Genomic DNA, 25,711 nt, shown 5'->3' with positions numbered 1-25,711 from the left:
GGGTAAAAATGGTAATATAAATGTGTTTATGCTTCTCTTGTGCACATGTAGTTAAAGGTCAGTGCTCAAACGGCTGTTGTACTTGATATGATGTTAAGTGGGTGACGGAGAAAACCCATCCCACCGTAGGCATTAGCCATTATTGTTTTTGGATACTATGACCGCCACCCGGGGACTGCTGGTGGCCCTGCATAGAAATCACTTAAAACTCACTAATGGCCGTTACGCCTCCATCCCTCTGAACACCTCACTGCTTCCTACTTCCCATGAGAGTTTGGGTTCCCTGCAAAGTGTTCTGCACAGTAATTTGATAGTCTGTGGTTTGGCTCAGTTGTGCTGCAAACGCCCCTCAGAGTGGGAGCTGCTGCACTATTACTGAAATAACAATAAGCAGTTGAAGACTTAGTGGAGCAGGAAGAGGAGGGAAGGGGAGTCGTTTTTACGCCCGTCCATCCACCCATCCTCTCACGCTCTCAGTCAAAGTGTGTTTCAGACAGAGGTGACCAAATAATTTGCACCACTCAAAAAAAGCACAGACAAATTTTGACATCAAGCTCATAGCTTTAATGCGAAAACAAAGTAGGCCTTTGCTATGAGTGCGCATGCGTGTGCTGACCCTCACAGCTGTGTCTGACCTCTTTCAGCTGTTGCGCTGAAGTAAATGGAACCCCAAAGAGAGCTGCTCTGTGTCAGTGTTGTTCTGTTTAGCAGAAATGAGAAAGTGCTGATAGCTATCGGTAAACAAGAGAAAGGTCTGCGTGTCTCAGCAGAACATGCAGCTCAGTAAATAGTGTGTGTGCGTGTGTGTGTGTGTGTGTGTTTGGACCTTCTGGGTGGTAGATCATGACCATCTCCGCACACACACACACACACACAAACACACTGAGGCCACACATCTGTCGCACCTGTTCAAATCACAGACGGAGGAGAATAAAAAGCCCTTTCTCTTATCCCAACCCCCAAACTCTTCCCTCGCTGCTTTTCTCTTTCTGTTTCACCCACAACTGAGATTTGCAGATCCCTATCTGTCTTTTTGTGGTTGTAGTCTGGTTCAAGTGAGATAGCAGAGGGGCTTAGCATTTAAGTGACAATAGAAAGGCTCACCGACTGACTGCCAGTGGTTGGAGGCTAATGGAGGCAGGCTAACATGGCTCAGTGGCAAACAAAGCTCTCTTATCTTTCACGCAGGATTCTGTCAAGGAACTGGAGTGAGACGTGCAACCGCTATGAGTGATCGCTGACAATGTCTTAAGTCAGCTCGATGATTGCATTTTATTTTATTACATGCTGTAGTGCGATTGGTCATACCTCGAAGGAGTCACGAGAAATACCACCAAAGAGATGTTGTGTTTTTGTAGTTCTCCCATTAGTGTCTCCTCTCTTTGTGTCAAGGAGAGGATGACGAGTGTGTTTATATTTCCTGCCACTATAACCTGCGTGTGTGTGAGTCTGTTATAAAGTGGACATACACACAGCAGCAGAGGGACAGCCCTAAAAGTCAAGGTTTATTTGCAGAAGCCAGGCAGTGACACTTAGTTTGATTTGATTTGTAAAAAGCTGTGAATGCGGGTCGACCCATGCTGACCTGGGCCTCCAGTCATCCTTGGCTCAGGTTTCCGTACATTCACTCTAAAATGTGTTAAGAGGATCTGCAGACTGTTGCTAAGTAAGAACTGTAGTTCTATATATATAAATATATATATATAATGTTTAAAAATGATTTTGAGTAGTTTTTATGACACAATCCCTCTCTTTTGGTTTAAATGTCTCTTATAACTGTACCTTGTAGAGTATGCATATATTCTGTATCACTCAGAAACAGTGTCACATTATGGAAGGTGATTTCACTTCACTTTCTCAGTGAAGTACAAGAGTTTAATGCAAATCTGCTTCATCAGGGCTGTATTGTATTGATTGTTTTTTGGTTTTGGTTTTTTTTTTATAGATTTTTTGGTTGTTTTTTGGGTTAGGGCTGGGTTTTGGGGATGCCAGGTGTATAAGGAAAAGATGGGGGGGGGGTGAAATTATGCGTTTATTTACTCATCTCCAAGAACATTGAAGGGTGTTGAAAGAGACACGGAACGATAGAACCGCAACAAGTTGATTTTGGACTTTTGTGTTGCAGTTTTGGTCTCAGTTTATGAACCATTATACCCCTAGCAGTAACCAAACAACCAAGCAACTGTCATCAGATTCTAATTTAAATGTTGCTAAATCCCAATTTGTGTAATGAAGTGTGCGACATAAACTCATGAAATAATCAAAACTGTTTTTACTTTGGTAGAAATGTGTGTGTTTACATGGGATCTCATTACTCATAGTAACAAGGTAACGGAGAAGATTTGTATGAAGGACTTTTGGGGATCTTTCATCAGGAATGGATGTGATATTTATCATAAATTTTTATAGGGTATAATGACTTTGAATTAAGAATAGTTGTGTTTTCTTTACTTTAGAATGAGCTGTTTATATCTACAAGAGGAGCGGGTCCTCTTTCACAGAGCTTAGCATAGTAGCCCTGAACGGTCAAACATAACACTGACTCTAGAGATGGCCTTTTGTGTTTTTGCGTTAGACCACAGAAGGGTCTCTTACACACCTGGAAAGACAGGTGTATTTAGTTTTTTGCAACCTGATCCTGGCAGTTTCTATTTTTTCACCCAGGAAAGCTTTTTTCCCAGCTGTTTGAAATTAAAGCAAAATTAAGGAACTTAGAAAGATAACCCTGGTTAAAAAAAAAAAGCTTTTAGTTTCACCTGGTTTTAAGTTGTAATGAGAGGAAACACACTTTGAAAACTTAGAAATTGTATCCAGAGATTTTTTTCTCACCGCAGCAAAATCCTGCATACTGCTCCTTTAAGGTTTAAGAAATGTGCATCATTATTGTGTGATTCTCCACAGGGAAACTATAATAATGTGTCATTAAAAACTTGCATTTAAGTGACCATCATAGGTGTTTATGAGGGAACAGGATAAACAGTTAGTATCTAAGGCCTATGAAAACAATTTTTTAGATGACTCAGCAAGCAAACAACTGCATTAGGGGGGTACAGAGTCCCCCTGTTGTTACGGTAACAGGCCAAGGAGGTCTCTAAATGTGAAAAAAAGAAAAACTTCCCCCCTTCATTAGGAAATTACACACCATTTGCCCCCTCATTCCTATCCAGTTACCCAGGCAACTGTTAGCTGTAATTTGGGTTAATTCACTGGCTCCTGGGCCCTTCCGTTCCCCATTGTGCCCGTCCATAAAAGAGATATAACACAGATGCACACACAAGCACACTCACGAATTTCTAATGCAGTAATGCACACACTAAGAGAGACTAATCCTCATTTTATTTGCTTCTTCTCAAAACGGGAACCAGGCCGTGTGTGTGAATATCAATGAATTGGAACGCTTAAATCTATTCATTCCCCAACACCTGTACGTAGCTGTAGGAGTGAGTAAGTGGTGGAATTTTGGACACGACTGTATAATTGAAAATAGTGTCCTATGTCTAGATTTTGCACAAATAGACACTTGTCCTCCCTGAACCTGTCCTGTCTTGAAGGTGGGAGAGAGTGGGATGGAGGGAGGTCTTCTCTTTTGCTCCTTTCAGAACAAAAGGAACGGAAAATTGTGTGTTTTCCCATGGGGTAAATATTGAGAGAGCAGAGATATAAACGTACGGAAGAAAGGCTTTTCTGAGCCGCCTGGGTCTCTGTTGCGCTGCCAAAGGCCTGTGCGTCACTTGATCCATTGTTTAGTGTAGAGAGGTCTCGGTAAGCAAGCGGCTGCCTCCCTGCTCCAGCTGCAGCCTCTCTACTGTTTATGTTTGCAGGGCCCTTCGCCTTGAAGTGAGGCTATACAAGCAAAGCCTAGCCATATGTGAGCACTGGGCTGTCAGAGAAGTCACTGGCCTTTTCTTTTCCATTTTTTTTCAATCTGTCTCTCTCTGAAACTCCTTTCTCTCCCATACCCTCCATTCTTCTATATCCTCTGTCCCGCTTCCTTCAGTCTTATTTGCTTTCCTTTGCTGACAGTGTGGCCCGTCCCTGGCCTGACAGCCTCCTCTTTTTGGAGAAGATGAAGGGTTGAAATTATCTTCTTGAGTTTCAAAGACCTCCGTTCTGGACAGGAGAGAAGTGGTAGGTATTATTACTCCTGTGAGAAATAATTACCCCTGAAACTCCCCTGCAAGAATGAATCTCCCGTGTGCTCGGCAGCAAAGTTTGAGAGACAAGGTGGTAATTATGTCACAGAAATATTTCAGCTAGTATAAATATTCAAATATTTACACTGGTGTGTAATACTGACAAGTACAGCACATTCAGGAGGTGGAAAATGTTCAGAGAGAAAGCCAGGGAAGGAAATATGGAGTCAAAAATGCAGTGTATGTAATTAACTATTAAAGTTTTATAGCTGTCAGATAATTCACTCAAATATTCAGCATTATTAAGTGTTTGGGGTGAGAAGTGGCTTTCTTGACTCAATGATTATCATGTTAAATTGGAGGTTGTTTTCCAGCATTAAAAGGATAGATTGGATTTTTTTGAAGTGGAGTTGTATGGGTCCATAGTTAGGCAGGTGTCAATTGCATGTCCTCAGTTTGGAGAGGCAGCCTGGAGTTTGACACAGACACTAAGCAATGTGCTGCTGTGGATGGGGTTCAACACCAAAACCTGCTTTAGCCACCTAAAAAAAAGTCTCACCCTGAAAATATTGATAATAGTCATCCACTGGAAAGCTGGAACGCCTTTGCTACATTAAGATGTCTTTCACATACATTTAAACCTTTGAAACCTGTGCAAACTGGTTTGGTTTCCTTTGAAAACATGGTTAAAAAGGCAATAAGTGAGAGAGGCAAGAGATGTCCCAGAAAATGCAGGAAATTAGGAAAATAAAATGACATGACAATTAGTGTTTGGGTCACTTACTCAGAGAAAGAGAAATACAATACTAGAGGATAATAATCTAAAAAAAGGGGGAAATGTATATATATATATATATATATATATATATATATATATATATATATATATTATCATTATTATTTTTTATTTTTTACTTTTGTTTTCTTTTTTTGCTAAATTTCAGGAAATTTTCTTGTAACTGTTTACCATGTTTTTGTAAGTCACTTTGCTTAGGTTTTAAAGGGTTAAAGTGTATGCTTTTTTTGTGTATTTTTACACCTTTACCTTATCATCAGACAGCCTGTTTTAATGCAGGAGCCATTAATGGCTTCAGTTCCTCATCTATGCTTTCGTCAACCAGACTCCATTAAGAAAAACTGTAATTTTAGCTTGCCAGACACATGAGCTGCTTGTCTACCACTGCCTCAATCAGCTAGTTGGTATGCTTTATTTTGTAACTTAGGTGAATGTGAACTAAACCTTTAAAATACCAAACTCTGGCTTTAAAGTGTGCAATCTAAGGGCTTCATCTTCTCATTGGAAATCACTGTCTGACATAAATATAAAGCAGTAAATCTACTCCCGATATAGTGTACACTTGAACCATTAATGATTTGTTAACGTCTGTTAGGTGGCTAAAACGTTTTCTTACTGACCCCTCCACAGCAGTACATTGCTTAGCGTCTAGCTGAACTTCAGGCTGCTTCTCTAAACTGGGAGCGTGCCAACTGACATTTATTAGATGTAAATTACTGTAGAGAGATAAAAACTGCATACAAACTTATTTCAAAAATCTGAACTATCCCTTTAAGCTGAATGAGTTCCAGTCTGAAACTAAAACCCCTAGGTCAACCTGGAAAACTATTCGTGAGGCGGGCCGAGTGTATGAGTGGGTGTCTGAAGGTTAGTGGTCCTGACCTTGGCTCCTGGGTGGGCTGCGGTGGCTGTGTGCTTGTCTTGGATCATCTCTGGACCCTTCTGTTTACTGAAACAACAAGCAAGCAGTGTCCAGGGAGGAGAGAGGAGTCATACAGGGAGCATCCTCAAAGGCTGCAGCACCTCTCTCCTTTTCTTTCCCCTGCTCAAACACACACACACACACACACATATGCAATGTGCATGTAGAGACTCCTCGGAGCCCTGACCACCCACATCAGGTATGGTCACCAAGTGAAATAACAACAAGGACTTTCCTTTGACTCGTTTCTTAATAAATCTCACACCTGCTAGAGGCGTTAGACATGTTGAAGCCAGTTTGACTTAATATTTGTGCTAAAATACGATCTTATTGATGGTAAAACCATTATTCTGTGAGTGCAGGAGACATGCTCTCCCACAGTGATGCTCTGTAATGGAAGAGAACAATCTTGGCTACCCATAACCTGTTATTATGAAAGTAGTAATATTGACTTATCAGCTCTGAGAGCCTCATTTGATGTTAGAGAGGCTTTGAAAAATGGTAAATTAAAAGGTGTCATAAATGTGTGTTCCACTAAATTGCAGATAACCTGAGGTGAGGAAAGTCCCTGCTCTTGAGCAACCGGGGTAAACAACTTTTGATTTCGGCTGCAGGTGACACACTCACACTCACACTCACACTCACACTCACACACACACACACACACACACACACACACACACACACACACACACACACACACACACACACACACACACACACACACACACACACACACACACACTCACTCTCTCACTGTTCAGACTTGGTTTTGAAGGAGGTGCAACAATCAGAACATAACACACTTAAAAATTCCCATTGGTGGAGAGTAATGTCATTATATTAAATTAACCTGCTGTTTTAACAACATTGAACAAAACATTTTTCACAACAATACATTTTTGCTTGTTTGTGGCTTAACCTTTGAAACCGGGGGTGACATCACTTTTTTGTGCTGCTTTCAGACGCCTTTCACAAGTATTTAATCTGTCGAATATGAGCAAATTGGTGGGATTTCTTTGAACAACATGGGGAGAAAAGCAATAAGCAGCTTGGTAAGAAATGTTCCACAAATTGCAATAAGATTAGTAGATTTAGAAAATGAAATTTCAAAAGCTAGGGAAAAAGGAATATTGATAATAATCATAATAACATATTTAAATTATGTCACACAATTATTATGCATTTTTCAAGCACTTTTTCCAGGTCAGTTCCTTGATCTTTTCTTTAAATTTAATCTTTCTTTTCTCATTTTTAAGGTAGTTTTCTTTACTTTTACTTATTTCTTGCAAATTTTCACTCATTCTCTTTCATTGCTACTTGCCTCCCTACCACTTTTTGAAAGAAATCCAGTCACTTTGCTCAGGTTTCAAATAGTTAATTATAGACTGCACTGAATTTTTGTAACGTGGATGTCCTTGTGCTGAAAGAACTATAGATGCCTGTTCATTTGCCTTTGCTTCTAGATATTGGCCAATTATGCGAGGAAACTTCACAATATACAGCTTATAATGCCAGGAATATTTATTTATCTGGTAATAGTTAATTGCAGTTGACATTAAAATGCGCTCATATGCCGGTACAGCGTGTCAGCTATAAAGGATGTAATAAACACCAAGCATATAAAATAGAGAGTAATATCAATCTGTAAACTAATATCGCTTCTTTCATTTAGTGACTTGAAAAATATATCAGCTGTAGCCTATTTCTTCTGACAATAACTTTGCTGTAATGTGGAATAATTGGTAACAACAGATATCCCATCTGCTCTGCAGGAATATTTTCAATGTGTGAGACTTCATCATTTAGTGTCTTCAATTACCAAAGTTCAGGGACTGTTTTTGATAAGACGCAGGCTTAGGCCATCAATCCAGATAATCAAACCTTTCATCACTTTGAATAATGTGTGAGTGTGAGTGTGAGTGTGAGTGTGAGTGTGTGTGTGTGTGTGTGTGTGTGTGTTCTGCCTGCTGCAGATCCACATTACAGTCAGTTATTCAGGAAACATGATGAAACCTTTCTATTTGCTGCCCTCTAGTGACTATATTGAATGTTACATGATCACAGAAATTTCTCATTAAAGTGAACACAGGAGGACATTGCTAATGTGTTTTAAATGATTCAAAATATTTCAATAGCACTCATAAACGTTAAATATATTGAAAAGAAATTATTAAGGATAAAGGGTTGCATGTGCTGCACAGGCTCAAATGTAAAGTTTCCGGGGAAAATGTACTTGTTTTGGAAGCTCTCACCATACAACTGAACAAAAGAGACTTGGATTATACTGCATGATTTGCATGACAGTTTGTAAACAGACATTTTGACTTAGTTTTGCTGTTCTTACATATGGCCCCCTTTTTTTCAGTTTCAGGATTCTTCCTTTACCAAGGAGGATGACGTTTTCTTCATGAATTCAGCACAACACAGGGTGAGTAACTGATACACAAATGATAATTTTGTGGGTACGCATTCTCTTCAGCATAGTATTAACATTTTGATCACAGATTTTTTCCCCCAATATACATTTGTTGCAGGTGCAGGTCTTTCTGTAAATCTCTAGTTACTACTCAACTCAAGGACTGGAAATATATAAAATTAGGAAAGTGAGGGTCACCTTAACCTCTTCCAGTGACAGAGCAGTCGGTACAAACATTGTTCACAACTTTTTTTTAAACTTCAACTTTATTTGGTTTAAACACCATGATGATGGAAGATACGCAATATGTTTGTGAATCAGTCAGACAGTGAAATAAGAATATGTTTTCAACCTTAAAGGCACTTACAGATTAAATAAAATGAAACTGAATGTAGAGATTGAAAAAGTTACCCATAAACAGATTTTGGGAAAAAAAGGAAAACATATCTATCTATCTATCTATCTATCTCTCTTTTTTTTCTAAAAAAAAACTGTTAAACCTACATTATTATTATAGATTTGCTTTCTACAAAGATCTTTTTGCTGCCTTTGACCATTTTAAGGGGTGTGCTATTTCATTTCTTATCTGTAGTTCCAATCTTTTTGTTCTGTTGTTGTAAAAGTGCTGTACGTGTAAATGTAATCTGGGATAGATAAAGACTATTCTCATACAAAGACTTATTCTTTGCCTTTTTCAAAAAGACAGGCCAGGCATGGATCATCTAAACTCAGGGTCACTCTGACCTCTCTCCCCCCCTCTTTCTCAAGCCACTTTTCCCTATGCTATTTCTCATGGGGAGGATCATTCATCACAGCTGTCTAAACAGCCTGGTCACCCCATGATTGGTGACTCTTTTAGGTCAGACGTCTCGGTAGCACGTACTAATTCAAATGGCTGTGTGTGTCTGCTTCTGCATATGTATGTGTACAGATGTTTGTGTGTGATTTAAACACTGTACATCATCCTGTGAGCAGCAGACTATCAAACTCACATCTCCGGTGTATTCTCATTTCTCAGGAACCAGGTAGGAGCTCATCAGTTCTCTTCCGCCCCCAACTGGTTTTGCAGATATCAGAATAGTGAGTGACACCACAGCGAAGTCGTCTGGTGGTGCACTCATCTGATCCAATGTTTCCTCCATTTCAGAGGGGAAAGGAGGATGCTAATGACAGTCACAGGTGTGTTTGTGTACGTCTCACAACAGAGTGTGTGTGTGTGTGTGGGAAGGGGGTGACTAACTGAACAGGACAGTTACTTCCGTCAGTTGGGCAGATAAGCACCAGACTCATTATCACTCATATTCCTAGACAAGATTTATTACTACGAGGAACAAGGCACACACACACACACACACACACACACACACACATACACACACCAACACCTGCCAGTGCCAGTGCTGCTGCCAATTATTGTTTTTATAAAAACAATAACTATGATTATAGGTATCATAACAGTAGATTTTGTAGCAGTGTAGTTATATTGTATCACATTAGATTGTACAGGTGAACCTAATAAAGTGTAGTATATGTTTATACATTACAAGAGTAGACTATATATATTTGGAAAAAAGTGAAGGTGCATCAACTCCTCTAAACACTGAGAAATGATGGAAATAATACCACTAATAAAGGTGCTTTCCCGAGGGTGTCTTGCTTGCAGTGTAAGAAAATGTACAAACAAAAAATACAGCTGTGCAGTTACTAAAAAAAAATTAATAAAATAATTCTTTAAAATAATAATAATACTTTACTTTCATGAGTTACAACAGTCACCACAGCATTTAAATGAGAAACAGAACACACAGGTTTGTCAACATCAGGTCCATAATAATCCATAATAATTAAGTCCTTACGTGGCTGCTCCTCGTTATTTATTTCTGCCATTTTCAAAAGTTGCATTTGATGCCCTCAGTGCTGCTTTGTTCTTCACATAGTCTTGTAAGCTGTGCAGCATGTACTCTGCATAGAGAACCTTGGAAGGAATAGACTGCAGTAACCAGCCCTGTATGCACACACACACACACACACACACACACACACATACAGAGACACACACACACACACACACACACACACACACACACACACACACACACACACACACACACACACACACACACACACAGGGACAAATTAGTCCCTTGGCATGTTACCAAGCATTATTTGGTGTTTTCAGATGGCTGTGCGAATAATTCTTACCAGAACTATGTGGCACACACTTCCGTGTGTTTTGTCTCCAGCTCTAACGTATTGCAGGGAGCTTTTCACAAAGTCTTCTGGTGACAGCGTCACTATGTTGGTTGGTATGTAATCTGCCATTCGAGTGGAGACCCCAAATGGAGCCACTGCCTAAGAAAACAGGAGAAGTGTAGAGAGAAAGAAAAGTTGTGTTTAGATTTTTTTTAAATCACTTTTAAGTTAAAAACAGCTCATTCCCTCTTCCCTTAAGCGAAATATTTGAAGTGAGGTGGGGTCTCAATAAGATTACCTGTATGAGAATCCCCTTATCTTTGTATTCAGCTTGAAGACCTTGAGAAAATCTCTCCACAAACACCTATAGGAACACAAATTAGAGCATGAATGATCATACAATTTAATTAAGAGAAACTAGAGGCACACTGGTGATACAGTACTTACTTTTGATGCAGCATACAGGGTGTACAGTGGGAATGGAACAGATGCAACTCCAGATGAAACATTCAAAATCAACCCTTTTCTCCTTTGAGGCAGAAAAAAAAGTGTTGATACATTTGTGGCCAGAAACTTAATTTTAATCAGCATTTCGGGATTTAATGGTATTACACATTACATCTAATGAAGAAAACATGGGTAGGAAACCTGTTCTCCATGCCTGGAAGGATTATTTTGCACATCTGGAAAATAAAAAAGAACACAAGATCAAATCTGAGAAAAGGGGACGACAGAGTTCATTTGTCTGTGAAGAATACAAAGAATCCATCACTAATACTCAACGTTTCAATCTTCAAACCTTCATCAAGCAAAGCTCATATATGTGAACTATCTTTTGTTTATTATTGTTGGTTTGCTTAAGGCCTGGGGACCAAAACATTGTGAGGAAAGTGATTCTTTGTTTTGTTCCCAGTTAAAAGTTTTCGATTGTTCACACCTGTCACTAAGACTTTATGGTTTTGAAATTGTGACCTATTGTTCATTTGCTTGAAAAAAAGTAACAGCATATACACACTCTTACCTTGGCCATAGTTTTCACATTGCAGTTTATCACCTTTGTAATTGTCTGAAAGCATAAAAAACATGTGTAAGCTGTTTGCATTCATAATAAGGGGGAGGAAATATTTAGGGGTGGATACAGTTCAGATTTTAAAGGAACTGGGGCGCCTTCGGGGACCTTTTAAAACTTGACAAAGTAAAGTATAGTGTGTGTATATATATATATATATATATATATATATATATATATATATATATATATATATAGATTATCTGTGCCCTTTTCATTACTTTTCAAATGATTTATGAAGAAGGAAATGCATCCAGCACATTTGTTAGAGCTCAAGGATACACACAATTTAATTCTAGTGAGCAACACTGAATGTAAACGTAAATTTTGTTTATTTACAAGCAAACTTTACAACTAAACTGCTGACTGACCTGGTCCAGTTCTGCAAACTCAAGGAATCTGCAGGGGACGAAGCTGGGCAGAATGCCTACATTATTGACTTGGGGAGAAAAAAATGAAGATCCAGTTTCAGAGGGAGGAAGAAAATCAGCAGATATTACTTTCCTAAATTTTCCTGGGTCCAAACTTTTAAATTCACCCACTCCACCATGTTTGAGTTTTACTGATGCAAGATGGAAATAGAGAGTAATGAGTTGACAATTCTGTCTGATATCAAGCAAATCTGATTTAGTCTGTGAAAGCAATTCATGTTTCAAAGAATAAAAAAAAGAAAGAAGTCCAACCTAAAACTCCAATGTTGAAGTCCTGAAGTTGATCCTCAATTTCACTGAAGACGTTGTCCCTTATGAAGTCTGTCACTATCACTTTCACCCTCTGCCCTGTGGTATCACCTTAAAAGAAAAAGAATGCGGGGTTAGTAATATACTGTACATTATGCACTCTTACAGATGAAGAACAACTTACTTGTGGATGTAATTTAAGTCTTTAAGGCAAAGTGTGTAAGATTTAGGGGGTTTCAGTTGCAGCGGTGATTATTGCAGATTGCAACAAAGTGAAACTTTTCCTGGTTAGAATTATTTAATTATTCATTGTTCAGGAGCTTTTTACTTTCTCAAAAAAAAAAAAAGACTGCTGATTTCAAAGTATAAAAACACTGAATAAAACAATTTTACTTTTAACTCGTATGACTCTTGACAGAAAATGCTACTAGTTATTTGTTTTGGTGGACTTTATTGTATTATTGAGATTGCCCCTCAGACAGCCTGACTCTGCCTCCCTTTGTAGATATAAAAGGCTCATTCTAAAGTAACAAAAACATAATGATTCTTGTTTTCAGGTGATTATACTCTATAGAAGACATATTTATTATATGCCAATTATACCAATATATCCCCCTAAATCATACACACCTGACCTTTAAAAACAGACACAATAAAAAATTTAAATACATAAAACAGGTTTTTACTTATTTCTTTGGCCACCTGGTCCAGTGCTACTTTGGTTCTACTCATGATTACTATGTTCATTCCTTGCTCAGCCAGCTGAGGGAAGAAATAGTGCAGTGATGGACAGTGAAAAACAGATACAATCTTTGTTACCCAGGTCTGAAATTTTTTTTTTTAAACTGCTGCACATAAAACGATCTAAATTGTAGCATGTGTGCCCTATACTTTAGTTTCAAATAGAGACATTTTTATCATACATGCAAACACAAGCAGTGCTATTTAAACAATCACTTACCGCAAATGCATATGCTCTTCCAATTCCCTCTGAGGCCCCAGTGACCACTGAAACCAGGACGCAGGGATTAGTGTCATAAATGAATTCCATCCGTTGTCATATTCTGCTGCAGTTTCCATTCTTAACACCAGGGGCACTGTAAATCAGAGCTGCACTCCACCATCTCCCCTCTGCTGCCAGACAAATCCCAGGATTGTGTTTGTTTGTATTTGTTTACACTCTACCCAACCCATCCTGTTCTGACACACTGTACTAACAACATGTTCCCCGGTTCTGATAAAGATTTTGCTGAGAACAAACTGCTTGTTTCTGAGTGCTCGCTTCTCTCCCATTTCCTCCCGACCCTGATTACAGAGCTCACAGGCTCCTTTTCTCACTATTTTCAGACATTAAGTAATGGTTTTCTAGGACTGAGGTTTAAGAATAAGTTAAGTCAGGATGACTTTGGATGTAGTGCATTGTTTTTGAGTTGTTATCATGGGAATAAGTCAAATAAGTGATCTAAGATTGCTTAGTAGCTGCTTACATGACCGCAGCAATTAGCCTCTTTTTTTAATCTTTCACAAATGTGCTCACATTTTTGGGGTGGCTGTGGCTCAGAGGTAGAGCAGGTTGTCCTCTAATTGGAGGGTTAGCAGTTCAACTTCTGGTTGTTCCAGTCAACGTGTCCAATTATCCTTGGCCAAGATACTAAACCCGAAATTGCTCCTGATGGCTGTCCCATCACTGTGTGAGTGTTTGTGAGTGTGTAAAAACTGAGCAGCAGGTGGCACCTTGCACAGTAGTCTCAGCCACCAGTGTGTGAATGTGACTCGTAGTGTGAAAGTGCCTTGAGTGATCAAAAATGACTAGAAAAGCGCTACATAAGTGCAGCTTCATCCATCCATTTGCCATGCTTTGTTTCTTACAAAATGAGAATCAGATGAAAAAGCTCTTAACTCCAAAACACGATGCTCCCTCTCACTGTGGTCTCCCCATTTCCTGTCATCTCTCTACTGTCCCTAGCTCAGGTACAAAATACCCAGACAATTATTTGGTGACCAAAACATTGCGTCTCTGCTTGTTGCTGATGACATAGTTTTGCTGGCTTCATCGAACTGTGACCTCCTGCAAGCACTGGGGCAGTTTGCAGCTCAGTGTGAAGTGGTTATGATGATAGTCAGTACCTCCAGGATTGAAGCAATTTGCTCCTGATATTGGGACATGTGAAGAAGGTCAAATATCTCTGGATAATAGCCATAAATGAGGGTACGATGAAGCATGGGAATGATCTCTGTGCAGCATCTGTGTTGCTGTGGGAAATCACTGGACTGCCCATGTTCCTCATTTATAGTCAACAGTGCAGGCTGACCAAAAGAGTAAACCATGTGCCTCTTACATAAGGTTTTTGGGCTCATTCCTAGGGTCGGGGTAATAAAGTCAGACTTTCCGTGCAGTAGAACTGCCTTTCCTTAAGACAGATCGTAATTTGGGCACCTGATCAGGATGTCTCCCTGTGGAGACATTCAGTGCATGCTAAACACAATGTGGGGATTACATTTTCTATCTGACACCTCAGTATACACCAGGAAGAGCCACCTTACTTAGCTTGCAGCCATCAATCCAGACTTAAATAAGTGTTAAAATGGATGGATGGATCTTTACAATCAAATATTAAGATTTTTTTTAATACATCGTCCTGCTTAGAAACTAATATTGCTTTAAAAATGGCACCAGAGACTCATACTGTAGAATTTAGCCCTTCTGTGGTTGGACATGGGTGCCACTTGCAGCTAATATTATGCTAGCCTTGTTTAACAATAACAGATTGGTATGACATTGTCAGTTTTATCAAAATCACATTATTAGGTAAAGAAATACTCATTAGAGTTCAAATGTTCTTGCAAACATAGTTCCACAGGAAGTATTACATTACTGAAAATACATTCTTGAATAGTTGGGTTGTACAATATTAAGATGGTTTGAACTGGGCAAGTTGCTCACTTTTCTTTATGCACATGAAGTCTGTGAATTGCAATGTCCTGTGCTGGAATTTCTTCTTTTTTTTAAGATTATTTTTTTGGCTTTTCATACCTTTGTTATAGCACAGTTACAGAGTGATAGGGAAGGGGGATAGAGAATGGGGATGGCACGAAGCAAAGGGCCCCAATCTGGAATTGAACCTGGGCTGCTGCAAAGGATTCACAAACTTGGGACAGACACACTATCTAACAGAAAAATACACAAATACAACCACTCAAATTCCTAATGGCCAATAAATTGGACATTGTTCAGTATCCCATGGTGTTTGACCAAACCTTATTTTTTCTAATAGAAATATGCTGTTGCTCTATTTAAGTTCTTAAGTTATTTTGCTACCATTTGAGAACAATGTTTTCCCAAACCACTTTCTGTCCTTTTCTTTGTTTCAGCACCATAATTACCAGTGACATATGAGGGTGCTGAGATTCTTCTTGGTGGGCAGTAAGAGGATCAGAGAAAACGCGGTGAGCCAAGAGGTCCCTATTGAAAACAGTTTCTCAGTGTCATCTTTGTCCAGAATACCCCAAGTCCACACTGTGCCAGAACACTGTTTTCCTTGTTCCCACAGTCACCATGGTGAATGCTGCTGATTCACAGTGAGATGATTGAGCTCCAAAACACATTTTCGGTTACATCAACAAAGAGAAAACAGGGGAACACTTCCACATTTAGTGTTAAATATAAAGAAGCAAAGATCAGCATGTATTGCTCTCTGTCAAGACAAAATCCTACAAATCGTGGCTTTAAGAACATGAGATTTGTGCTGTTGACCACTATTGGACCCCAAGGGTTGGATACAAACAAACAACACAAACAAATAAACAAAAACCCTAAAAAAAAAAAAAAAAAAAAAAAAGCAACTAGCTTTGTATCAAAACAATGTGGTGTAGATGAACTGTGGAAAACTTTCCTCCATCTAACCATTTCCCTCGTATTCTATGTCATTTGGAGGTGTTTTGTTGGCTGTCGGGGCTGTTGCTCTAAATGCAGGCTGTACTTTTGCATTTTTGTATCACTCACTGACCACTGCCATCCCTGTCTCCATCATGTACTCAAAGAGCTGATCAACAGACAGACCCGCCCCTCTCTCTGTCTCTCAAACTTGGATCAAAGTCTAATCAAATGGTAAAACAAAGGCATCATTGACCAAATATAAACCAAGATTCTGTTATTCTGTTACTGAGCTTGCTTACGCCTCAAATGTTTTCTGAAACATGTTTTAGCTTATTGTTAAACTGTAATATGAGATCCGGCCAGCCGCCATTGTTTCACACTGACCATTCCACATTATGTAGGTGCATCACATTCTGGTAGCTGTAGGTTTTCTACCTCTTGAGCAAAAGCGTCCTTTTTCTTTGTTTTCTCGAGTCATGTAGCACCAAATTCAACTGTATTTGTGTCTTTCTACTGCAAAGACAGATTAGATTTTTGTGAGAGCCTTCTTGATAAAAGTAAAATAGTCCTTTAAATGAAGAAAACATGATGCAAAGCCTTATAAGGCTTCCCTACATGCTAGAAAATGTTCTGCGTGCTGGGACTGTTTCCTATTTTTGCCCCTGCCCCTCAGACAGCCTGGCTCTGCCACTGCTCCTGACATTATTAGCAACGTCACTCAAACAGTGGCAACAGTTTCTACAGGAGATAAGAAATTGACACATTCACCATACAATACATTTTTTTGGCCTCTTGAGATGGAGAATGATCAATTCTGAAGGAGACACGAACTTATGCAAATGTGATCTTAGATTGTCAAGGCAGAAATTAATGTAAGGGGACAGGATTTATGAAGCCTAGAACAAACTGTTCTGGTAGCGGTTTTCCCTCTGCGCTACAATGGAATGCAAGTGGTCTTTGAGAAAGAAAGGAAAGATCAGCACAGCATTGTGTTTATTTTCATGAGGCTACTTTAAGTGCTATTGGATACTGTATAACCTATTCAGAAGATGCCAAAGGAAATCTTGTAAATTGATGAGACTGCTCTGGGACCTGCAGAGGAATATTTTGGTGTAATTACTAACAGACGAAGGGTGAGGGGAGCCAGAGCAGACTGTGTGACCACAGTTTAGCTTAAAACGCACTGACACTGTCTTTAAGTTGATGCTTACAAGTTTGATTCCCCGCACCAGTTGGAGAAAGCAGTAGTGCTTTCATAACTGTCCTTAATATCCTGTGTCAACCTACCCTAAATGCATTTGGTTGCAAAATGATCTTGGAGAACCGAGGAGTTTATACTGACAGTAGTATTGTGCAATGTGATTGTTACTCCTTGACACCAGATTGCCTCCCTTGTCATACAAATGCTATTATTTAACCACATTGTTAGTGAACATTTTGCAGATAAATTCAGGGCAAATGTTTTGTTTAAGTGAAGAAAAATGTGATTTGAGCAGCAACATTTTTTGCAGATACATGAATAACATTGATGACATTTTCTTTCTGCAAATGTAAACAGCTGTAAGAACAAGCCTGAACTTGGCACTTTAGGTTCAAGTCAAGTCAAGTCAAGTCAGTTTTATTTAAATGTTACACAAGTGTAATCATGTGTATCAGTGAAAAGTCTGAGCAAGTCGAGAACTGGAAACTCTACTTTTCCTTTACAGTTTTTCTGCCAAATGTTCTTCATCCAACAGTGAGCAGAGTAAACTTTTTTTGTCAGTGTTTTTGCATGCACAGGCACATCATGACCATGGATAATTACACAGTTAAACATAATGTGTTTGACCATAAACTTTAAATAAGTTGTGACTGCTTTTGACATCTAAATTGTCCTGATGCCATTTGTCATGTATCAAAGTCCTTGATTTAATTTTCCACATTGTGGCCCAATGTAGGTCTGATATACATTATAGTACATGCACACATAGAGATACACATGCATGCATGCACGCATACACAGCTCACCTGCCCACTCTCCCATAGAGGTGAAAAAGGACTTCGACAGTGGAAACCACATTTTTGGAAAAAGCATCCTACTGAAAAGTAGAAGTTTCACTCCATAGAAGACAATAACTGTAGCACCAACTGAAATGAAAAACAGTTCCATTAAATCCATGCTTGTCCGGCACAACAAGAAACTCCAGCTTTAAACTGGCTGCTCTGAAAGTTTTTAGTTCAGTGATTCACTATAAAAAAAGCACAGCAGAAAGAGAAGGGAATAACCCTGCCAGAGGACACTCCCATTTGAAGAACACCCCCCACACACACACCCACACACACACACACACACACACTCACTCTCACCACACACTCAGTCTACCTCTAACTTGCATGTACACACATGAATAGCATATGTACATTTCACTCAAAACTGATGAGATGTTGTGTGGAGAGTTGCAGGCTGACTAAAATTTGTCATATTTTCAAAACTGACTTGCCTTTTACCTGTTTGTCCTTTGCAGACGTACAGTACTTGTACTTTGGTTCTGTGCAAATACATACAAACTATTTGCCCTCAATACTTGCACTTTTTCAATGCCTTCCTGAATGACACACTGTATGTGTGGTAATTGCTCCTGTTATGTGTGCAGGGTGTGTAAATGTCCATCTTAGGTTTAACCCTACCCACACTGGACCCCTGAAAAGTAGAATAAATTTGGGAACAAATTTAAAAAAAACAAAAGAAAAGCATAAATACATTAATTAAAAGAATCAGATTTAAAAAAAATACACAAGAATACTAACAACAGTGGTAATAGTTGAAAAATAAAATATACATACAAATATAATAAAAATAAATAATGAATTACATGAAAACAAAGGGCCATTGATTTTTTTCAAATCACATTTTGAACCACATCAATCACACGTGTTTACATGTATCCTTTATGTGATGATACAGAATATCTTGTTTGCAAGAAAAGCACATTTGATTGTATTCACCAAAATCAGCAATGAACATGTAAGAAGATGTTTATCTTTGTATGAGTATGTTAGGTCAACTGTGAAAAGGGATGTATACTCTCTGGTGCAGAGCCAAAATAAACATGTGACTGGGTGAGAAAACGGAGCTTCTAACAACCCATCTTTCAGAACCTGTTTAGCTGGTTGGCAAGAAGTGAATGTTGTACTTGTTAGGTGGCCAGAAACACAACTTCATTTGGATTTTTATGTTACTGTGTATCCTCTGGCTTGATTGATTCTTCTTGATTTGACTAAACAGGTATTTAATTTGCTAAATTAATTAAGTCTGGCCATTCTGATATATTCTGACAATTTAAATTGCCATGCTGGAATATGAATACATACTGTGATAACATTAACCGATCATTCAATTGCAACAATTTTGATATAATATTAGATATTTTGATAATGAATTTTCTATTTAAGTCATTATGTAGTCTCTTTAACAAAAAATGCCAACACTCCTTGGGCCCAGCTTCTTAATTGTGAGGATTTTTGTGCATTCTAAATTTAAATTTTGGGGGGTTTAGACTGTTGTGAGATTCTATCTATCTATCTATCTATCTATCTATCTATCTATCTATCTATCTATCTATCTATCTATCTATCTATCTCTTCGTGTATATATGTGCGTGTGTATGTATTTCATTTCTAGGGTCCAGTTTTTTTCTATTGCGTTGTTTACTCCTGTGTTGCTATGCCATATAATTTCTTAAAACGCAAAATTCAAAAAAAGTTATAGTTTTATTAATGCATAGCTTCAGCATGCTATAAATACATCCAAAAGACAACAATATTGATGGTAAGGGGCACTGATGATACTCCCGTCTGTGTATCTGCAGCATACAGCAGCAGCTGGCTCCATTCATTCATGACGACGGACTCCTGCTAAACCTCACACGTCATCAGCGCGCGCCTGCTGTGTTGCTCGCGCCATTCCTACAAGCGTGTGTTTCCATCTCCCATTACATTACCATTGGCAGAGCTTTAGCAGCCACTGCTACGGCACAGATTCCGTTTTTCTACCGTCGTACTTTCAGGTGAGTCCGGTTTTATGTTTCTGTTGTGACACATTTGCTTGAATAAAGACGTTGTTTATCATCACGGACGCTGTCGGCCTTTGGTTACGCGTTGAATAAGTTTAGCTTGCTAGCTAGCCCAAAGTTAGCTTGGTGTTTGGGGTATGCACAATTTTGAAACTCAGCGTCGCCACTTGCATTAGTGAACGTACGGGTGTCTTATTTTTATTATACATGGCACACACACAGAGGTCCACAAGAGCCACCTGGACTATATTGTGAATATTTCAGAGCTAATGAAGTAAATTGTGAGAAATGTAACGTTAATGGTACAGTTGCCACTATTTTTTGAAACCTTAAGTTACCATTGAGCTTTGTTTGGTTCTCTGCGCTTCAAAAACTAAGTAACCCTCTCTACAGACAGGCAGTTTAGCAGATGTTACTGTGTGTGGATGTTGAAGTCATTTATCACAACGTTTCTTTTCTTTAATGCTGCATATAGATGTATATTTAATGGACCAGGACGAATACAATTTTAGTTAAATCAATCTTTATCGCACCGAAGATAACGTTTTAGCTGATGAATTAAAGTTAATGCTTCCAGCATTTAGCGTTTATTAGCGCGCTGATGAAGTTATGCTGCTAGCTTACATATTTTCTCAGTCATAATTTGAAAGCCAGGTTAACGTTAGCTTGTATTAGCGGCAGAGGCCATTGCATATGCAGCACTCAGGTAATTTAGCTGAATAATGTTAGATTGGACTCCATAGTGTTGACTTGAAAGATTTTTCACACAGGTGCAATACAATACCACTTGACTGTTAGGGTCACCACGTATGCTAGCATGCTAATTTACCTGTTACACAGCTGGCATATTTGCTCTACAAATTGTCAATAGCAGACCGTCAAGTCCAGAAAGTTTCCTGTTGTAAATTTGTGTGGTGAGGGTGCATGCAATGTCAAAACACAGTGTGTACTGGGAATGGCAGGTGCAAAGGTGCGCTTTAGTTGGGAAACGGTCAAATAAAAAATCTGGCAATAGATATATATCACAGTAGGATAAACATAGGTGTAAATAATAAAATGCTAATGACTGAATTCCATCAAGCTGCTTTGGTATTGGGCATGTTTGTTCACTGTCACACTGCCATGGCTTACTGGGACACTTGAATAGAATGAGGCCATCACTATTGTTTTTAGTACCACCAGTGCTTCTTCTATAATGATGATTAAAAATTTATGCTGTGAAGAGACCTGTGATGTTACAGATCCAGTGGACTGATAGACAAGTGCCACCAACATCTGACCACATTTCAGCTGTATGGATGTCGTACGAGTATTGATACTCTCCTTATAGTTAAAGACGGTGTAACACAGTTGTAAAACTGACAGTAGTAGCTAAGGATGTCCTGATCAAATTTTTTTTGCCCTCCATCCCAATCAGAGTCATTTGATATTGAGTATCTGCTGATTCTGAGTCCAGATCTGACACTTTCCTGGATAATACAACTGCACAATGCACACTTTAAAGTTATAAAGATCAATCCGGTGTATATGCTCGACAGTTTAATAGCTCTGCAATGCAATATAGGAAAACATTCCTGCGTCCAGTTCCTGAGGGATTTCATTTTATTTTTTTACAAAAATAACAAAGTAAACAATTTAAAAAATATTATTTGATGGCTCTTATCACAGTGCCACTTAGTGCATCATGTTTTTCAACAAAAGAACAGTAAACAAACTAAAATATGTTTTTAGAGATTTCTCTCAAATCCACTTAGTGTAGCATTGTAATCAAAACACAGAACACTTAAAATGAGAGCTATAATCACAGCTCCTCCTCAAAGTAGTGTTATAGCTGCACTTTAACATTCCCAGTCACATCAAATAAAAATCAGCCACAATTCTACTTATTACAGCATTATACCCTTTGTTGCTGTTTGTGGTTATTAAACATACATCGATAGGCCTAATACTGATCCTTCTGATCTGATCAAGACATCCCTACCTTACACTGATTTCCTGTCCTTTTCATGGGTGTCACCTACTGTGGAAAAAAGTACCTGACCTTAATGATCATTTTTGAGAGTCTTGCGGTGACAGTGTCAGCACTGAGAATTAGGGCTGTCCCAAATACAATTGTTTGATCTCTGGAGTTTCGGCATCGATCAACAGCAAATAATTGTAATAGTTAAATAATAGTTAGAGCACTGTGTCCAGTGTTCCAACTTAGACACACTAATTTGTGTCTGAAATGATGTGTCCTCATTATGAAAAATGTTAAAATTCTCCTGTTCTGTGCTGAAGGACGGAGCTCCACTAAGGGTGAGCTGTAGGGGGGGCTCAAGCGTTTGTGTTCCAGTGCTGCTCACACCGACACCAAAATTACTTGATTCAGTCATTAAAACTGGCAATAATCTTTGGTTAAAATGATCATTCCTGTCACTGCATATGTAACAGCTGCAGAAGTGGTATCATCTAGTTCAAAACAAAAGTCTTCTCATCCTCCAGCCAAAGCTTTGTCTGGCAAACAGTGGAATTGCTGTAGATGCGGCTTCTTTCAACAATAATGAATAAAATAACAAAAAAATAAAATAAAATTACGTACCTTAACATCCCACTAACACACGTGAACTGTTTAACAGCAACTTTGCTAGATAGAAATATCTCACTAAAAACTGTATAAATTCACAACCAAAAAAATACCTCTCAGTTTAATTTTTGGGAAACATCCACCAAATTCCAGAAATGGACTTCTGTTGTCAGTACAAACAATTTGTTGTTGATTTATGGACTTTTGCATTTTAGAAAAGAAAAAAAAAATCCTCCACTGACTTCAAAGTAAAAGTAACAAGTAACGAAGTAACCATCAAAAGTGCTGTAATTGTCTTTCAATCGTAGTGAAGTCAAATTTATAAGTTTCCAAAAACACTTAAGTAAAGTACAGATACTCAAAAGTCTCTACTAGTTACTCCACCACTGATTATGGTTAGCAGATGGGTTTCTATCTCTTATGCAGTTTCATGTAGAAAATGATCCCTTTAATGCATGACCGCCACCAGAGACATAAATGCCTTTCATTAATCTCGTTAGGAGCAGACTGGTGCTACATTTGCTGGGTTCACCAGAAAAAGAACCTTCACAGAGTAATAGATTTATTACTAAATTAATAATTCAGACTGTTTTTAAAAATAATCTGTCTCTGTAATGTGACAACAGGTCTTTCCAAAGCACTGCTACTGTATTTTTGCGTGAAGACGGCACCTATTCACATGCACTTTCAGGAGCATGCACTGGATCATGGTGATGGATGTTTATTTCTGGTCTGCAGATGGCAGCCTTGCTCAATAATCTTCATTGAAACTTAGGAATGAAACCTTTCTTTGACCACACTACCTCTCCTGATCTCACAGATGACAGTTTCTTCATAAAGAGATAGTCTGTTTTGTGACGAGAGGTGTGTTTTTAATTTAATTAGTGAGTGGAATAACGGCATCTTGTAGCTCCTGACTGCAATATCTTGATATGACTAGTTGACAGGCATCTCATGCTTGTCAGAGATATTCTCTGCAACTATTGAGGATGCACTCAAAAGTGAAGAAGGAGAGATGTTTGCTGTGTTAAGAGAAAATAAACAGTCATCCTATTATTGACAAACTCTTTTGGAGATGTTGAGATATGACGTCCGTAAGGGAGGATTCATGATCCCAAAGTAGGTTTGGTTACGGTTTATTATTCTATCCGAGAATCTATCTGCCAAAGGCACAGAGGCGACTGACTCAGGTACTTTGTTTGAAACTGAAAAACACCATTGGACCTGTGAAGCTGGGGTGCTTGAATACTATCTGGGACATAAAACAGCTCCCTGCGTGGGAGAGATGACTGCCAATGTTTCTATCAGGTGTGCTTTTCTTTATTCAGAAGGATTTGTTTCCTTCTCACTATGTTTGACAGTGATTTCAGCGCAGCTTGATCTATAATAAAAATGGGTGAGAGAGGGATAAAGCCAAACAAAGCAAAACAGAAGATTCCTTGTTCTGACACTTTTTTGTAGATGTAATTTGACTGCCTCAGCTCTCAGTTGATGTTTTATTATGCTGTTTTTCCCTACGGTGAATCTATTTTAAAAGGGTTTTTTTCCCCATAAACTCAGCCAGAAGTTTTCACAACAAGTGTAATAAGAGTCTTCTCTTGTCTGTTCCCTCTTCCTTCCTCCCCTGCAGATATATCCAGCTATGGATATGGACGGTGCCAGTTCAGTGGTGCTGCAGGCCTTAACCCAAGCTACCAGTCAGGACACAGCTTTGCTGAAGCCAGCAGAGGAGCAGCTCCGACAGTGGGAGACGCAGCCAGGCTTCTACTCTGTCCTTCTGGTGAGGGATGGTATCAAATAATTGAAATAAATCTACTGAAGTGACAACTACTAAAACTTTAGTGACTGGAGATGTTAATGAATGTGGTGTATCTTACAGAAAAGCAGGGCGGCGTTGGGTTTCTGCTCATTATTAATGCACTTAAGTAAGTTTTTATGTGGCTGAATTCAAACAATGATAGGAACTTTCGAGCGATTAATGCTCTATAGTGCTAGTTACTGTTTTGGCACGGTCCGAAATTTGCAGTGGGAGTCTGCCTGAATGCTCAAGGACTTGCCCTCCAGGTTTTTTGTTCCACTAATGGACACATTCGGGTGATGCAATGAAATGTTAGTGGCCTTCCTGAGAGTTCTGCCTCGTAACGTAATGACAGCACAATATGCTGCGCCTGTAGTGGTTGCACTGGCAGTGGGTTATTTTTAGAAATACAGTCACCAGAGGGTCTAAAAAGTCACTAAATCTTGCAAGAAAGTCGTGAAATTGGCCACACTGAGCACACCACTGTAAAGGAACTGGGTGCACCAAATTCATAATGTAAGACAAAACGAGAGCATCATTGCAAAACGGAATGCAGCACAATAATTGTTTTATCTCAGTTATCCTGTTTTCATAATTTTTGGAAGCCAAAATTGCAAATGAAAATAAAATTTGATAAATCAGCCGGCCGTCATCTCTGCGCTGACCAGCACCTAACTTTTGTTGCATGTTCACTGCAAAGCTTATCTTGATCCTTTAAGGAATACCCTGGCCTTTTAGGAGATGTGTTTGTTTACTGTCTCAGTTGGGTGTAAATGAGAAGATGGATTTCAGTTTCATCTCTGTTTATTCAGTGGAGAAATTGGTTTGGGATGTGTTCTGCCTAGCGAGGCACAAAGACTTATTCCATTCACAGGAAAATGTATTATTTTCTATATTTTTGTCCTGAATACATTGTTGAAAACGGAGACAATAGACAACACAAAGTCCTGTTTAAGCCAGAGTATATCTCACAATTTCATGCACCCAATCCACAAATATGAGATCCACAAACTAATGTGGTTTTCATTTTTTCAGACCTTTCTGGCTAATCGTGTAATCACAGCACACAGTATCTGCAATTTAAAATATACAATAACGACTTGTGTGTCAGACGTGTTTTTGTGCCTGCCCTTCAGTGATCTAAGACAGATTTTAAAGTCTAACCCCTAATTGTTTTATTTTTATAGAAGACTGGGGATGGGACTT

The 25,711-nt window shown here is 38.8% G+C and overlaps 2 protein-coding genes and 1 long non-coding RNA gene across 3 annotated transcripts in view; 2 read left to right on the top strand and 1 right to left on the bottom strand.

The window, feature by feature from the left end:
- Positions 1 to 3,996: 3,996 nt before the first annotated feature.
- Positions 3,997 to 8,427, top strand: LOC148189744 (uncharacterized). Its single transcript, XR_015776431.1, has 3 exons — positions 3,997 to 4,128; positions 6,397 to 6,465; positions 8,220 to 8,427. It is a non-coding gene; the product is annotated as an uncharacterized LOC148189744 (long non-coding RNA).
- Positions 8,428 to 9,901: 1,474 nt separating this feature from the next.
- hsd17b3 (hydroxysteroid (17-beta) dehydrogenase 3) lies at positions 9,902 to 18,334 on the bottom strand. Its single transcript, XM_042488398.2, has 11 exons — positions 18,097 to 18,334; positions 13,174 to 13,220; positions 12,899 to 12,974; positions 12,216 to 12,323; positions 11,904 to 11,971; positions 11,485 to 11,529; positions 11,112 to 11,146; positions 10,911 to 10,992; positions 10,762 to 10,827; positions 10,473 to 10,622; positions 9,902 to 10,275 (listed from the first exon to the last, which is right to left on the bottom strand). Exons 1-11 carry the CDS (start codon positions 18,245 to 18,247, stop codon positions 10,141 to 10,143), a joined length of 963 nt encoding a protein of 320 aa, XP_042344332.2. The 5' UTR covers positions 18,248 to 18,334; the 3' UTR covers positions 9,902 to 10,140.
- A 1,643-nt stretch (positions 18,335 to 19,977) lies between these two features.
- ipo11 (importin 11) overlaps positions 19,978 to 25,711 on the top strand; it is a 152,850-nt gene continuing 147,116 nt past the window's right edge. Inside the window, exons 1-2 of the mRNA XM_042488560.2 lie at positions 19,978 to 20,135; positions 24,338 to 24,487. Coding sequence (XP_042344494.1) covers positions 24,350 to 24,487 — 138 coding nt within the window. The 5' untranslated portion in view covers positions 19,978 to 20,135; positions 24,338 to 24,349. The remainder of the gene's footprint in view (positions 20,136 to 24,337; positions 24,488 to 25,711) is intronic.

The sequence above is a fragment of the Plectropomus leopardus genome, chromosome 4, assembly GCF_026936395.1.
Source record: "Plectropomus leopardus strain MGB_pleo_1.0 chromosome 4, ASM2693639v1, whole genome shotgun sequence".
Lineage (NCBI taxonomy): Eukaryota > Metazoa > Chordata > Actinopteri > Perciformes > Serranidae > Plectropomus > Plectropomus leopardus.
This window is presented reverse-complemented; position numbering and strand designations above follow the sequence as displayed.

Bases quoted from the DNA above. Each gene is read 5' to 3' on its own strand.
- hsd17b3 (XM_042488398.2), bottom strand. From the start codon at position 18,247: ATGGATTTAATGGAACTGTTTTTCATTTCAGTTGGTGCTACAGTTATT. The intron at 13,221-18,096 runs GTGAGCTGTGTA...TCCTGGTTTCAG, and splicing joins CTCTATGGGAGAGTGGGCAG to TGGTCACTGGGGCCTCAGAG. The intron at 10,828-10,910 runs GTAAGTACTGTA...GTGTTCCTATAG, and splicing joins CCCTGTATGCTGCATCAAAA to GTGTTTGTGGAGAGATTTTC.